Source organism: Talpa occidentalis, unplaced genomic scaffold (assembly GCF_014898055.3).
Source record: "Talpa occidentalis isolate TD23 unplaced genomic scaffold, MPIMG_talOcc4v2.1 talOcc4.17, whole genome shotgun sequence".
Classification (NCBI taxonomy): Eukaryota; Metazoa; Chordata; class Mammalia; order Eulipotyphla; family Talpidae; genus Talpa; species Talpa occidentalis.
Window position 1 is genome coordinate 14477848 of NW_023601754.1, and position 11606 is coordinate 14489453.

Here is an 11606-nt window from a genome sequence, read left to right on the forward strand (position 1 = left end):
TATTCTGAATCCATTACAGTATTGGCTAATTAAGTTTCGATAAATAGTCTAAACCCCTTGTTTGAGCAAAGAAGCTGGGCAATGTCTATGATTTCCAGGTAGGCAGAAGGATGAAGACATTCTTCCTCCAGATCTGATGAGATCTTTCCATCCCATTCTTTGACATCCCTAGTCCTCAGTGTGGTATCTCAAATGATTTAACCATCATTTGAACCATCAAATGATCTCACTGTTGCTAATCCATAGTGTTTCATAAGTAAATCAGTGCTTAAAGATTCATAGTCAGAATAACAAAGAGGTTAAGTTTGCAACAGTGTTTTTGCTCAAAATTCTTGTTTCTATTCACAGAGAAGTGAAAAATCATTACGACTTAGACTGACAGCATTTATACTATTTCCGGTCCCTGGGTGATAGTGAGGTAACAAGAGGGTAAACAAATGACCAATAAACACGAGAAAGGGCACTTAAGCTCATTAATCATAAGAATAAAACAAACTAAATCCATAATGCGCTATTGCTTCACATCCATCCATCAGTGTGGCTCAAATGGACAAGATAGACAAAAGCAAGTGTTGGTAAGGATGTGAAGCAACTGGAACTCACTTATACTGCTGGTGGGAGTGATAATTAGTACAACCACTTTGGGAAGCTTTTGGCAGAATCAGCTAAAGCTGCACATATACATACCCCATGACCTACTGGTTACTTCTGGTGGGTAATACTTGAAGATGGAGGTCTGGTTCTGGAGCAGTAGTAACACCCTGTTGAATCTGGTTGATGTTTACATGGGTGTGAAAATACATTAGGCTGTACTCTGGTTTTTGCATTTTTCTGCATACATTTTGTACTTTTCTTTATATAGTCCTCAATACAAGGTTACAAAAATTATTCTAGAGCAGGATCTCAGCTTCACAATTGTGGTTCTGTTCTTTTCCTCCCCACCTCTTTCTTATTGTTTAATTGAGTATGGATGTAGGTGTTTTGCTATTGTTTGGCAGGGTCATGGAAATTGTTTAATACAATGGGGATAAAACTGATTCTGTCCTGACCAGCTATATCGGTGCCTCCCCTCTCCCTTCCTCCAACCCCTCACGCTGGGTCAACATATTGGATAATGAGAGTCAGAACCCTGGAGGAAGGCAACAGTCTTAGAAACAATTTCCAAGTTTCAGGAGAGGAAACTGAGGCCTAAGAAAGTTCATTAACAAAGTCTATGGATTTTGGTTTGCTGGTTCCTTGAACAGTGGGGACAAAATCTGAGCTCATGATTCCAGTTTATATCAGTCTGACACATAGGCAAAGGTGGCTGTCCATTTCTTCACATCCATGAAAAAGATGGAAAGCTTGAACTTGCTTCATTCCTATACATTAAGTGATCACTTGCTCCCCATTCAAAATTCAATTCTTCATTGGGAGAAATAAGGTCGTATCTAATCACAGGGCACAACTGGTCAAATTCACTATCACTCATAGAGAGTAGAATCAGAAAAAGCCAAGTGTCACTGGAACTAGAGCAGACAAAGCAAGTACCACCTGCCGGGAATGGCTGCAGCACTTCAGGTAAGACTCCATCTAATCTCACAGCCCTTGACATAACCCTCCTGTGATTCCCACTTTAGATATAAGGACACTAACACACAGAGGTGAGGAGCTCCCCAAGGTTGTACTAGTAAGTGCTGGTGGGAGAATTACCCTGGGAAGACTGCTCGTAACCCCAGTGCTCTGTGGGACAGGACAGTTTAAGTCTCTCTCATGGTGAGCTAAACATTTTGTGGAGATGTTAGGATCCTAGCATAGGAGAAAGGAATATATAAAAGGATACTTTAAAAGGAACAAGAGATCCCTCACAACAAAACAAAATCACAATACCAAGATGTATTGTTAAGTGTGCTTGTGCGCTAAACTCATAACATATAATAGGCATGCTATATTAACAGTTAAGTGAGATGGATCAAGCTCCTTTGGGAACTATTGAATATTTGCTTCACTTTAAAATGTAAAGACCATATCATTATAAAATAAATAAATAAATAAATAAACAAAAATAAAATGTAAAGACCCTATCAATGGCTACCCTAATTCCAGTTGTGATGAAAGATTTTAAATTTTCAACCATACTACTACCACCAAAAAAAAAAATACAAAAACAAACAAAAGCTTAATAATGTGAACAAAGAAGATGAAGCTTCAATTAGCACCTAAGCCAGTTGCTCTCTCTTTGTTTCATGGTAAACCAGATCCTTGACTGGTTATTGAGGATTTTTCCTTCTTCCTGCCATCCCATACTATCACCACCTCATGTCTCAACACACACACACTCTTCTGTCAGCACAAGACACTTCTCAGTGGCAACACAAACCCAAAGGGCTATTCTATCATCTCCTATAGCATCCAACTGAATCCTGAGACAAGTGTATTTTTTACCAGTATTCTCAGCCTGGAGCTGAACAGATGAGGATCACACACAGGGAAGAAGCAACACTCGTCACAAATGCTTTTAAGTGCTCTGCATGCCCACATGCCACACTTAATCCTGCCAACCCTGGAGGACACCACAACATGTTCTAGAAGGATGTCCTACTTGAGTAGGATGTCACGAACAGATTGGTTAAAAGAAAACAAAAGGCCTCCCTTCTTCAGTGAAGGTTGGGCTGAACAGGGCTGCTGAAGACAGTTTCACATTTAAATACAGTTTTCCCATTTCAAAGCAATGTCGAGGCATGCAGCTTGTTAGATTTATATAAAGTCTGGTCTCTCAAGACTTTACAAAGCGAATGGCATCCATCAAATTAATTTCCTTGGGGATCATCTCAAACATGGAGAATGAAAAGACCAGCCCATTAAACATCAAAAGAATGTTCTAAATGGTAATTAAAGTTCTATTATATTTTCTTTTTCTGGGAGCAGATTAGATTAATTCAATTGAGAATATTATAAGTATCAAAGCTGACAGTGTGAATGTGTCAAGTTGGCTGGAAGAGCACTTAATATTGCAGACATCTGTTCATTCAAGTTATAGGAAACACATGAAAGAGGGAGTGGCCTCGGAGCCTGGGTTACTCACCAAGCCGGCACACGTAGACACCGCGACCGAGGAGGAGCTGTCGTTTCGGATAAATCCCTGATAGAAACATCGCTGCACCTCGGGGGCCTGAGTCTCTGAAGCACCATCTTTTCCCAGTACCTGGACAATAAAGTGACTGCTCAAAATCGCCGAGGGCTGAAGCTCTAAGTGCAGCTCCTGTCCAAATGCTGAAAATCGGTAATGCAGGGAGCTGCTGGCACTCTGCACCCACCGCCTCTTCCTGCCGTGGTGGTGAAAAATATCATGTGAAATATATGAGCCGCCCGAGTCCACTTCCACCGGCGTGACAAAGACGTAATCTGCAATGGGAGAGGGTTTGCTGTGAGCACCCAGAGCCCACGAGGCTACTTGGTCTCTTCTTCCCAACAGGTTGGCAAATAGCAATGCTCAGTTCAAAGATGTCTATGCTCCAATTGCGAGACACCAAAATAGATTTCAGAGCGACTCCTTTGGAGAAGAACCCTGTGGTCATTACAACCAGCTTGGCCCCAGTAGTTCCAAGAAAAACGACAAGTCCAGCACAGGATTGCTGAATGTCAAGAATGTGGACCACGCCACCGCTCTGAGTCTGCAGCACATTGGATGGCTTTTTTATATATTAGCCAGAGCGCTCCATATGTAAAATTGGATTTGTTTTGGAGACAAAATGAATAAGTATAAAACCACAAAAGGAATGAATTTTTTTTTTTTTTTGGGCAGATGGATATCTTTGTGTTTAAAACCGAATCGGGAACCTATTTGGGGGGCAGTTTCCATTTCAAATGCTAAGTCACAGTGCTGAATAAGTTGAGCTGATACTGCAGATAATTAACAAGTAACAGCAGTTTCAGATTCCCGATATGAATTATACGCGATACTAAAAACCCCAGCACATGTACCACTCTTCACACTTTACCAGCATTTCACAGGGACAATCCCATCTAATCATGAGCATAAAATAGAGTGACTGCATAAATAGGCCTCAAGATTGTCAGAACTTCTCTGTGGTGTCTGAGGTTTCAAATTGCTCAGACATGTTGGTGGGGGAGTGTCCGATCAGGGGACACCTGGAAAGGCATGTTTAAAAATACCTTCTCCAAAGCTTCCTCGAGCAGCACTAATTGCTGCTTGTTGGGGAGAGGAGGAGCCAAAAGACAATTTGCTGCTTGGAAAAAACAAAACAAAAACAAAAACAAAATGAAGCCAGCAACACTGTTTTCTATCACACAACACTGAAACTGAAAAGGTTCATCCCACAGGGTGGAATACATTCTCTGCACACTACAGAATGTTCTGCATTTCCACTTTGTAGGCATAGAATGGAAGCTACTTTGCAAAGTGTTTAGAAAGATTCTGAATAACTAAGTGGCATGTTTGAGTCACTAAGATCCTTGGCTACTGGGGGCAGGAAAAGAAGAATTTCCCTTTTACCAAAATAGTCAACAACCCCCCAAAATAAAGCTGAGAAATGAATGGAAGTCCTGTGGTCGGCAGGAATCAACGACAGGTGATATACTAATTGGGCCTACCTTCAGAAAAAAAAAAAAATTCCCCAAATGACAATTTTAACCATTTTCTTCTGTGCAGGAGCGAAGTCATCTGGGCCTCTTCCGGCTGCAACAGCTCTCATTCCTACCTGTGCTTGCTGTCCTGCCCTTCCCACTTTGCCTTGACTCCTTTAAGTAGGAAAATTATCACACTGTCGTGCATATTTTAAAAATTTGGAAAAATAAGTCTTTCCTGAACCTTAAAGAAACTGGGCAGGACAGACAATATTCTCTTCTTGAAAAAAAAAAAAAAAAAAGTCTGTTGTGTGGCTTTCGAGGTATGTGGCAGCTTCATAGCAAAAAACCACCTCTTATCTCCACAACACTGAAAGCTAACTGAGAAAAACATTCCTGACACACACTGCAGATTCTCTACAAGAAGTGGTTTCTTACCTCCTTGTCCAAAATTGTGTCTACTCTGAGTTGGGCGGTCAGGCAGGAGACTTATCCAGCCAGCTTTCCAGGGAATGGGCCCTAAAAGTGCCTCCTACCCCCACACCTGCTGCTTGTTTGCCAGGAGAGAAAGAGTAAGTCCTTGAAGGAAGAGGGGCAGGCAGAGCCCCTGGGGAGCACCACCTGCCAGCTCAGGGGCTGAGTAAAGAGGAGGTCCCTATGGGTGGTGGCTGGGACAGGGAGAGCCTCCAGCCCTCTGACCCTGATAGAACATGGGGATTGTTTAAAACTGCACCCATCTCTGTGGTTGGATAAAAGGTGAATTTCCCAGGAGTGAATTCCTGATTCTCTCCTGTCCCCTTCTTGCCCCACTCCCTGGCACAGACCTTCTCCATGATTCTGCCTCTTCCCCAATATGCTCCCTAGTCCCACAACAGGGCCAGAGAATGACCTGACAGGTAAAAAAGATAGAATTCCAGTGGGACATGAAGGTTGGATCAAGAACCAACTGTTCTGTAGCTGGTGGAAAACAATGGAAACTAGCATTTGCCTTCAGGGCACCAGGGAAAGGTTAATAAATGACAGAAGTGAAGGTTGCTCTGGAAGTTTGGGGCTAAGGAACCGCCTTGGAGATGAAGGTTCCAGAGATCTAAAGCTACCAGCTTCTTTCCCCAGGGGGGGCTTTGGGAATTCATGGCTAAGAGCAGAGAATAGAAGCGCAGAGAGGAAGAAAAGGAACAGAAGTGGAGAGGGGGAGACAAAAGGTAAAGTACTCACATGCCCAACACCCCCACCCCCACCCCCACCCATCACCACCACCAAGAATGAGTTCCTGCAGGCTTTCCGGGTAGAGGAAGAAACCCAGGAAGGGACCCTTTGATATCCACAGCCAGGTCTATGTCCACTTCCTTTCTAACTTCTCACAGCAGTTCGGAATTTTTTACAAGCCATCTGTGAATGAGGGAAAGTATTGTTTTCTCCTTCCTCATCAAGTCTCATTTAAGTGACTTGCAGCTTGAGGCCTTGATTGTTTTGATAAGTTCAGAGTCCTCGCCCGCATCCCTCCTGCCAGCCTCCTTCCACCCCGCTGCCTCCCCCACCAAAAGGAACCATTTCCAAGGCGCGCGCGCACCGCGCACACACCTGCCAGGTGGAGGGGCAGCGTTCCATCTTTTCTCTTTAGGGGGAAGGAAGGGACAAAGAACCTGGAAAGGCCCCCTGGGGATGGGGATGGGGGCCGAATACGAACCATCATTTAAACCGCTGCCGCCACTGCTACTGTCACTGGCTAAGGCTGCGGAGACGGACGCACAGCAGAGGCAGCACAGCTGGAGCGCCTGCAAGAGAAGAGGTGACACTGGACGTGAGCGGCACGTTGGGCTTGGCGCCCCCTGCCACCCGCTCTGGGTGCGCCTCCCGTCGGGCACCTGCCTTGGCCAAGCGCCCCAGTCGCGCCGGACCCCACGGCGCGCCCGCGCCGGCGGCGGGGAGGGCGCACGCGAGCAGGAGGGCGCACTCCATGGTCAGGTGCGGGTGCGGCTGCTGCGGGCGGCCGGACGCAGCGGGCGGAGCGCACGGGCGGCGCGCATTCTCCCCGCCGCCCCAGAGTGGTGCTCCAGGTGCCGCCAGGTGGGAGCCGCGCGGCTCACATCGCCCGGCGCCCCGGCGCCTCTTTTCCTCCGGCCGCCTGTGCGCCCTCCCTTCTGCCGGCGCGAGCCTGCGGAGCTGCTGCCTGCGGCTCCCCGGGGGATCCGGGAGGCTCCCGAGCCGGGGCTGGCGCGCGCCTCCGAGCGCAAACGGCTGGGGGGCTCTGTCCGTGCCTGCCCGCCCGCTTGCCCGCCAGTCTGTGCGTCTGGGTCGGTGAGAGCGTCTGAGGCTCCCGGGGAAAGCAGCGCCAGCTGGCTCCCCCAGCGCGCCGGAGCCGAGCGCCCGCCTCTCCACCGCACGGTGATTGGCGACCAGCGGCTCCTGGGCCCGTCCGAGCCCCCGGGCTGGTGCAAGGGCGTGGGATTCCTGGCTCCTGCTCCGAGGGAGGGGAGAAGGGGAGGGGACTCTGGGTAAGAGTGTGGGGAAGGAGGGACCGACAGCCAAGGGAGGGAGGGGCGCGCCCTGGGTCAGGCTTGGAAAACGTAGTTGAAGCGCACGGTGGGATGAGCTGAGAAGGGGGCAGGCTCAGGTAAGTGGCGCGACTTCTTTGGCCGCCTGTGCAGACTCTGACAAGTCTTCTGGCGAGAAGGCTGGGGTATTTAACCTCCTAAACAACTCCAAAGTGCCTGTGTTATCCCTGACTTCATCTCATTTATTTCAGACTCTGTCCTTGCAAGGTGGATGCTATTAACCCGCGAGAGGAAGACTGGAAAATGGGACTCAGCTGGGTTCATGGTTGCCTAGCTACCTAAAGAGAAATCCCTTGACCTGCAAGTCGGGGGCAGCCTCGTGGGCTGGAGCCCTGAGCCTTGTCCAGTCCTGCAGCCCGCAGCGTGGAACACACCGTCAGCGGTGGTGGCTTCCCCTCACCTCACCTCTTCCCCAAGTGACCATGCTTCCAACTCCTCAAACTTGAATCCTGGCCTGGTGTCCCAGCCTCCAGCAGTCAGCCACAACAAACCCTGCTAACCATCACCGCCAACGTGGTTCCATTTGCTGGGTGGCTGTTCCTTTCATCAGTGCATTTATTTGATCCCTGCTGTTTGCAGCCATGAACAAAATATATTCTTACAGGCCAGTAGGAAACACTTGCGGAGAGATACCTCAACAATTCTAAGTACCAGAAAGACCACAAATACAATAAAGGAGAAGAGCAGTCTCTTAATTTAAAATAACTGCAGAATCAGATTTAGTTGGGGGAAGGGAGGAGGCATATGGGTCTGCACCTCTCCTAGGGAAGCATGAGGATGCTTTCTGATTGACCAACCCTTCCCACCCATCCTCCTGGGTTTTTCAACTTCTTCTTCCTTTTTTTTAATTTTTTTTTTATTGCGGTAACATCAGTTTAGAGGACTGTATAGTGCTGTAAACTATAACAGTTAGGATACAGTATGGCTACCACACCACAACCACCACTGAATGCCAGTCTCCAGGAGTGTGGGTCTGTTCTATAAGGAAAAGAAAGATTGTAAGTTACAGACCAGAGGGAGAGGCAGAAACAGTACATGGCCAGGTGGACAGGATCTTCCAGCCTGGGGGAAGCATGTAGCAAATAAGGAGTCAGTTGGAGACTGGTGTGTGTGTGTGTGGGAGAACTGTCTTCAAGAAAGAACAATGTGGATGTTGTGTGGACATGGCTGGCAGGTGCCAAGAGAAAGCAATGACAAGAAAGGTGAGCGGGACCAGGGTGTAGCTGTGGAAACGGATGGTCCTAACCCCGGTGATTAAGATGAGGCCATGTCATAGCTCAGAGCAAACAAAGCTCACATGTCAGAAGTGGCACCATTTCTGGCCAAGGGAAAGCTTTTGGGAATGGCCTCATAAGAAGAAAATTCAAGTTTAACAACCCCTGGGTCTCTCCACATCGTCTGTTTAAGCTCTTGTGGCCTCCATTTTATATCCTGTAAAATAAGACCAAACAGCACACTAAAGGGCTATCTCAAAGATGAAGTGAAAACATTTTTCTGAGAGCATTAAGAGTAAAAACAGATGACACCCTGCCTATCTGTAACTTACATCCCATGTCAAACTTCGATATGCATCAAAATCCCCTGGGATGCTGGCTTTTAGAGCGGGCCCCTGGGCTGTGAGCCCTGGGAAGTCTGGCTCTGTGGGTTTGGTGTACCGTCCAAACAGGCCTCGGTAGCCAGCACCTGTGGGTGATGCTGATACAGCTGATTTTAGTGGTTTCTGTGATTTCAGGAGACAGCTGGACACAAAAGGAAAGAGGACATCAGGGACAGAAAGTACAAATGGTGGCCCAAATCACATCATCCTCATCCTCCTGCAACAGGCTGCCTGAAAAAGGAGTCTGGGACTGAGAGCCCTGAGCTCTCATCAAGTAAGCACTAAGGAAACTGGGAGAGAGGTTGTCCCTCTTGGAGATATATTTTCGTGGTCATCCACACTCTTTTTATCTCCTTCTTTGGTGATCAGAGGATCTTTGCCTGGGTCAGTGCTAGAGTCCAGAGAATAGTTTTGGTGGATACTCTGTACTCCACTGTGGCCTTAAGCCTCAGCATCTGGGGCTGAGGGGGCTGTCCTGTGCATACCCAGATGGTTAGCAGCATCTCTGCCCATCAGATGCCCACAACTGTGATGGTGCCAGATGTTCTCTGGGGAGCAACATACCTCCCTCTCTCCATGAGAACTTGGATGAACAGTCCAGACCCCAATCCCATCCTATGGCATTTTTCTCTACCAGCCTGGCACCTCAGAGCTTCTCATTCAACTGAACAAATACTTCTTGAGTGCCTCCTCCCCTTTGTGGACTGGAGGTCTCTGCATGTCGTTCATGTTCCCTGGTCTTGCAGCCCCTCCCCCACCCTTTATAGGGTAAGCCCTTCTACCCTATAGATCCCACCCTTTCATAGTTTGGTACAGAAACCAAGACCCACTTCCCATATATTCTAGATCTAGAGATCAAAACTTCCCATTTCATTCACTTCCAGATGATTCTGTCCAATTTCTTTTGTGGGGTCGCTACCTAAACACTGCAAAGCTATAGCCACCCAGATGGCCTTATGTACTAGTCCAGGAACTGGCCCTGCAATATGTGTAAACTGCCTCTAGATGGTGACAGAGAGTCATGAGCTCATGGTCCAGCCTTTTGGTTGTGAATTAAAAATTAGCACCGCATTCTAAATTGCTTGGAACTTTAAATCTTGGTTGACTGTAAAGTTATAAATCTAAGACATTATCATGAATATCTACAGCTCACAGTAATCTGTCTCAGACTGTTCAGGGTCCTGTAACAGAATGCCACAGCCTGGGTGGTTTATACAGAACAGAAATGGATTTCTCACAGTTCTGGAGGCTGGAAGTTCAAGATCACACACAGGCAGACTCAGTGTCTGGTGAGAACCTGCTTCCAGATTTCCTGAGGCTTTCTTTTCACTGTGTCCTCACATGGCAGAAGGGGCAAGAGGCACTAATCCCATTTATGAGGGCTTTGACCTCATGACCTTTTCACCTCTCAAAGGCCCCACCTCCAAATATCACTGCACTGGCATTAGGTTTCAACAGATGAATTTGGGAGAGGGGCAGAAACATGGAGTTCATTGCATGCACCGAGTGATGGGGGGGAATCTCTGTTATGCTGTGTTCTGTCACACCGAGCCCAGAGCCTTCCACACACTCAGTGCACATCTGTAAGAAGAAAGCAGGGGAGGGAGAAAAGGAGGGAAGAAATGGGGAATTTTGAGATAGAGAGGTCACCCAGTATCACTTTTCCCTAAATACATGTCCCCCTTTTTTCTCCTTTAAAGTCAACGAAACTATTCCAGGTATTGATTTTTCTACTTTTTTCATTGGTATAAGTGTAACCTTTTTTTCAAAATAATGCCTTAGATCATGTACCTCCTCTTGGCCAGAGAAAGTCAACGATGGTGACCCCTGTTATTGATTCACATTTCCCTGGGTCTCTGCTCCACAACGGTACAATTTTCTGTGGAAATGAAGACATATGCAGTCCCTCCCTCTTCACCCTCTGTGCTGTCATTGACCCCTCTTATCTCCTCTCCTTTCCAGGCAGAGGGTAGAGGGACACTGCTCTTCTCGGACATTTTAAGGCCGCATTAAATACTTCCTCCAAATTTATTTAACAAATACCTGACAGTTTCCTGCAGAAAGTATTTTCTTGTCCAAAGATAAAGATGTCCAAAGTCACGCTTTCAAACCTAGAACAGGCTCAAAGAGAAACTATAAACAAGGCTGAACTTACTCAACACAGCAGCTGAAAAGGCAAGTGATGGAAAGGATTTACCTCCCTTCCTCCCAGAGAAGGAAGGATTGCCTCTGGCCAGAGTCTCAAAAATGGGGTACAGTTGGCAACACCGTCACAGTTCTGAAAACAGTAGGGAGGGGCAGAGAGAGGAGCAGAGGATGGATGACAGAGAAGCAGATTCAAAGTCTCTCTACCCTGATTCAAAGTATCTCTATCATCTTTATAGAAAGATGTTTACCACACAAATCATGACATGCAACAGCTTTGAGTATTTATTAGTGAGACTACAGGAAGCAGGACTTCAGGTGTAACACCCGGCTTTGGGAATAGGTTACCATACAATGATGCGGGAACTACCAACTGTTCTCCCTCCTGGTATCACCGTTTGTCTCTTGTTGCACACTCTTGGGATTTTAGCATCGATTTCTTTCCTTTGGATCTACGCTAGCCTGACCTATTGGTTTGATGAGTTTTCCCCACTTCTTCTCCGCTTCCCTCCCATGCTCCCCCTCTGGCTACCTGTCCTGCTTCCCTGTTTTATTTTTAGTCCTTTTCTCAGCTCTGTTCTCCACAGTAGTTTCTTTGCCCAAGGCTAATAGGCAGTATGAGAACTAGACTACTTCCACAGCAAATTCAAGGCCAAGTTCTGAGTTCTGTGCACAGTGAAATATATGCTTTGTAGATGCTCTGGGAAACAGCAGGGCTGCCTTAGAAAGGGAAAGAAGGTTGG

General features: G+C 47.0%; 1 protein-coding gene across 1 annotated transcript in view; it reads right to left on the bottom strand.

The window, feature by feature from the left end:
- ADAMTS18 (ADAM metallopeptidase with thrombospondin type 1 motif 18) overlaps window positions 1–6525 on the bottom strand; it is a 140797-nt gene extending 134272 nt beyond the window's left edge. The window contains exons 1-3 of the mRNA XM_054697008.1: window positions 6436–6525; window positions 6254–6341; window positions 3065–3384 (exon numbers count right to left, since the gene is read on the bottom strand). Of these exons, the coding sequence (XP_054552983.1) occupies window positions 3065–3384; window positions 6254–6341; window positions 6436–6525 (498 nt within the window). The remainder of the gene's footprint in view (window positions 1–3064; window positions 3385–6253; window positions 6342–6435) is intronic.
- Window positions 6526–11606: the final 5081 nt, after the last annotated feature.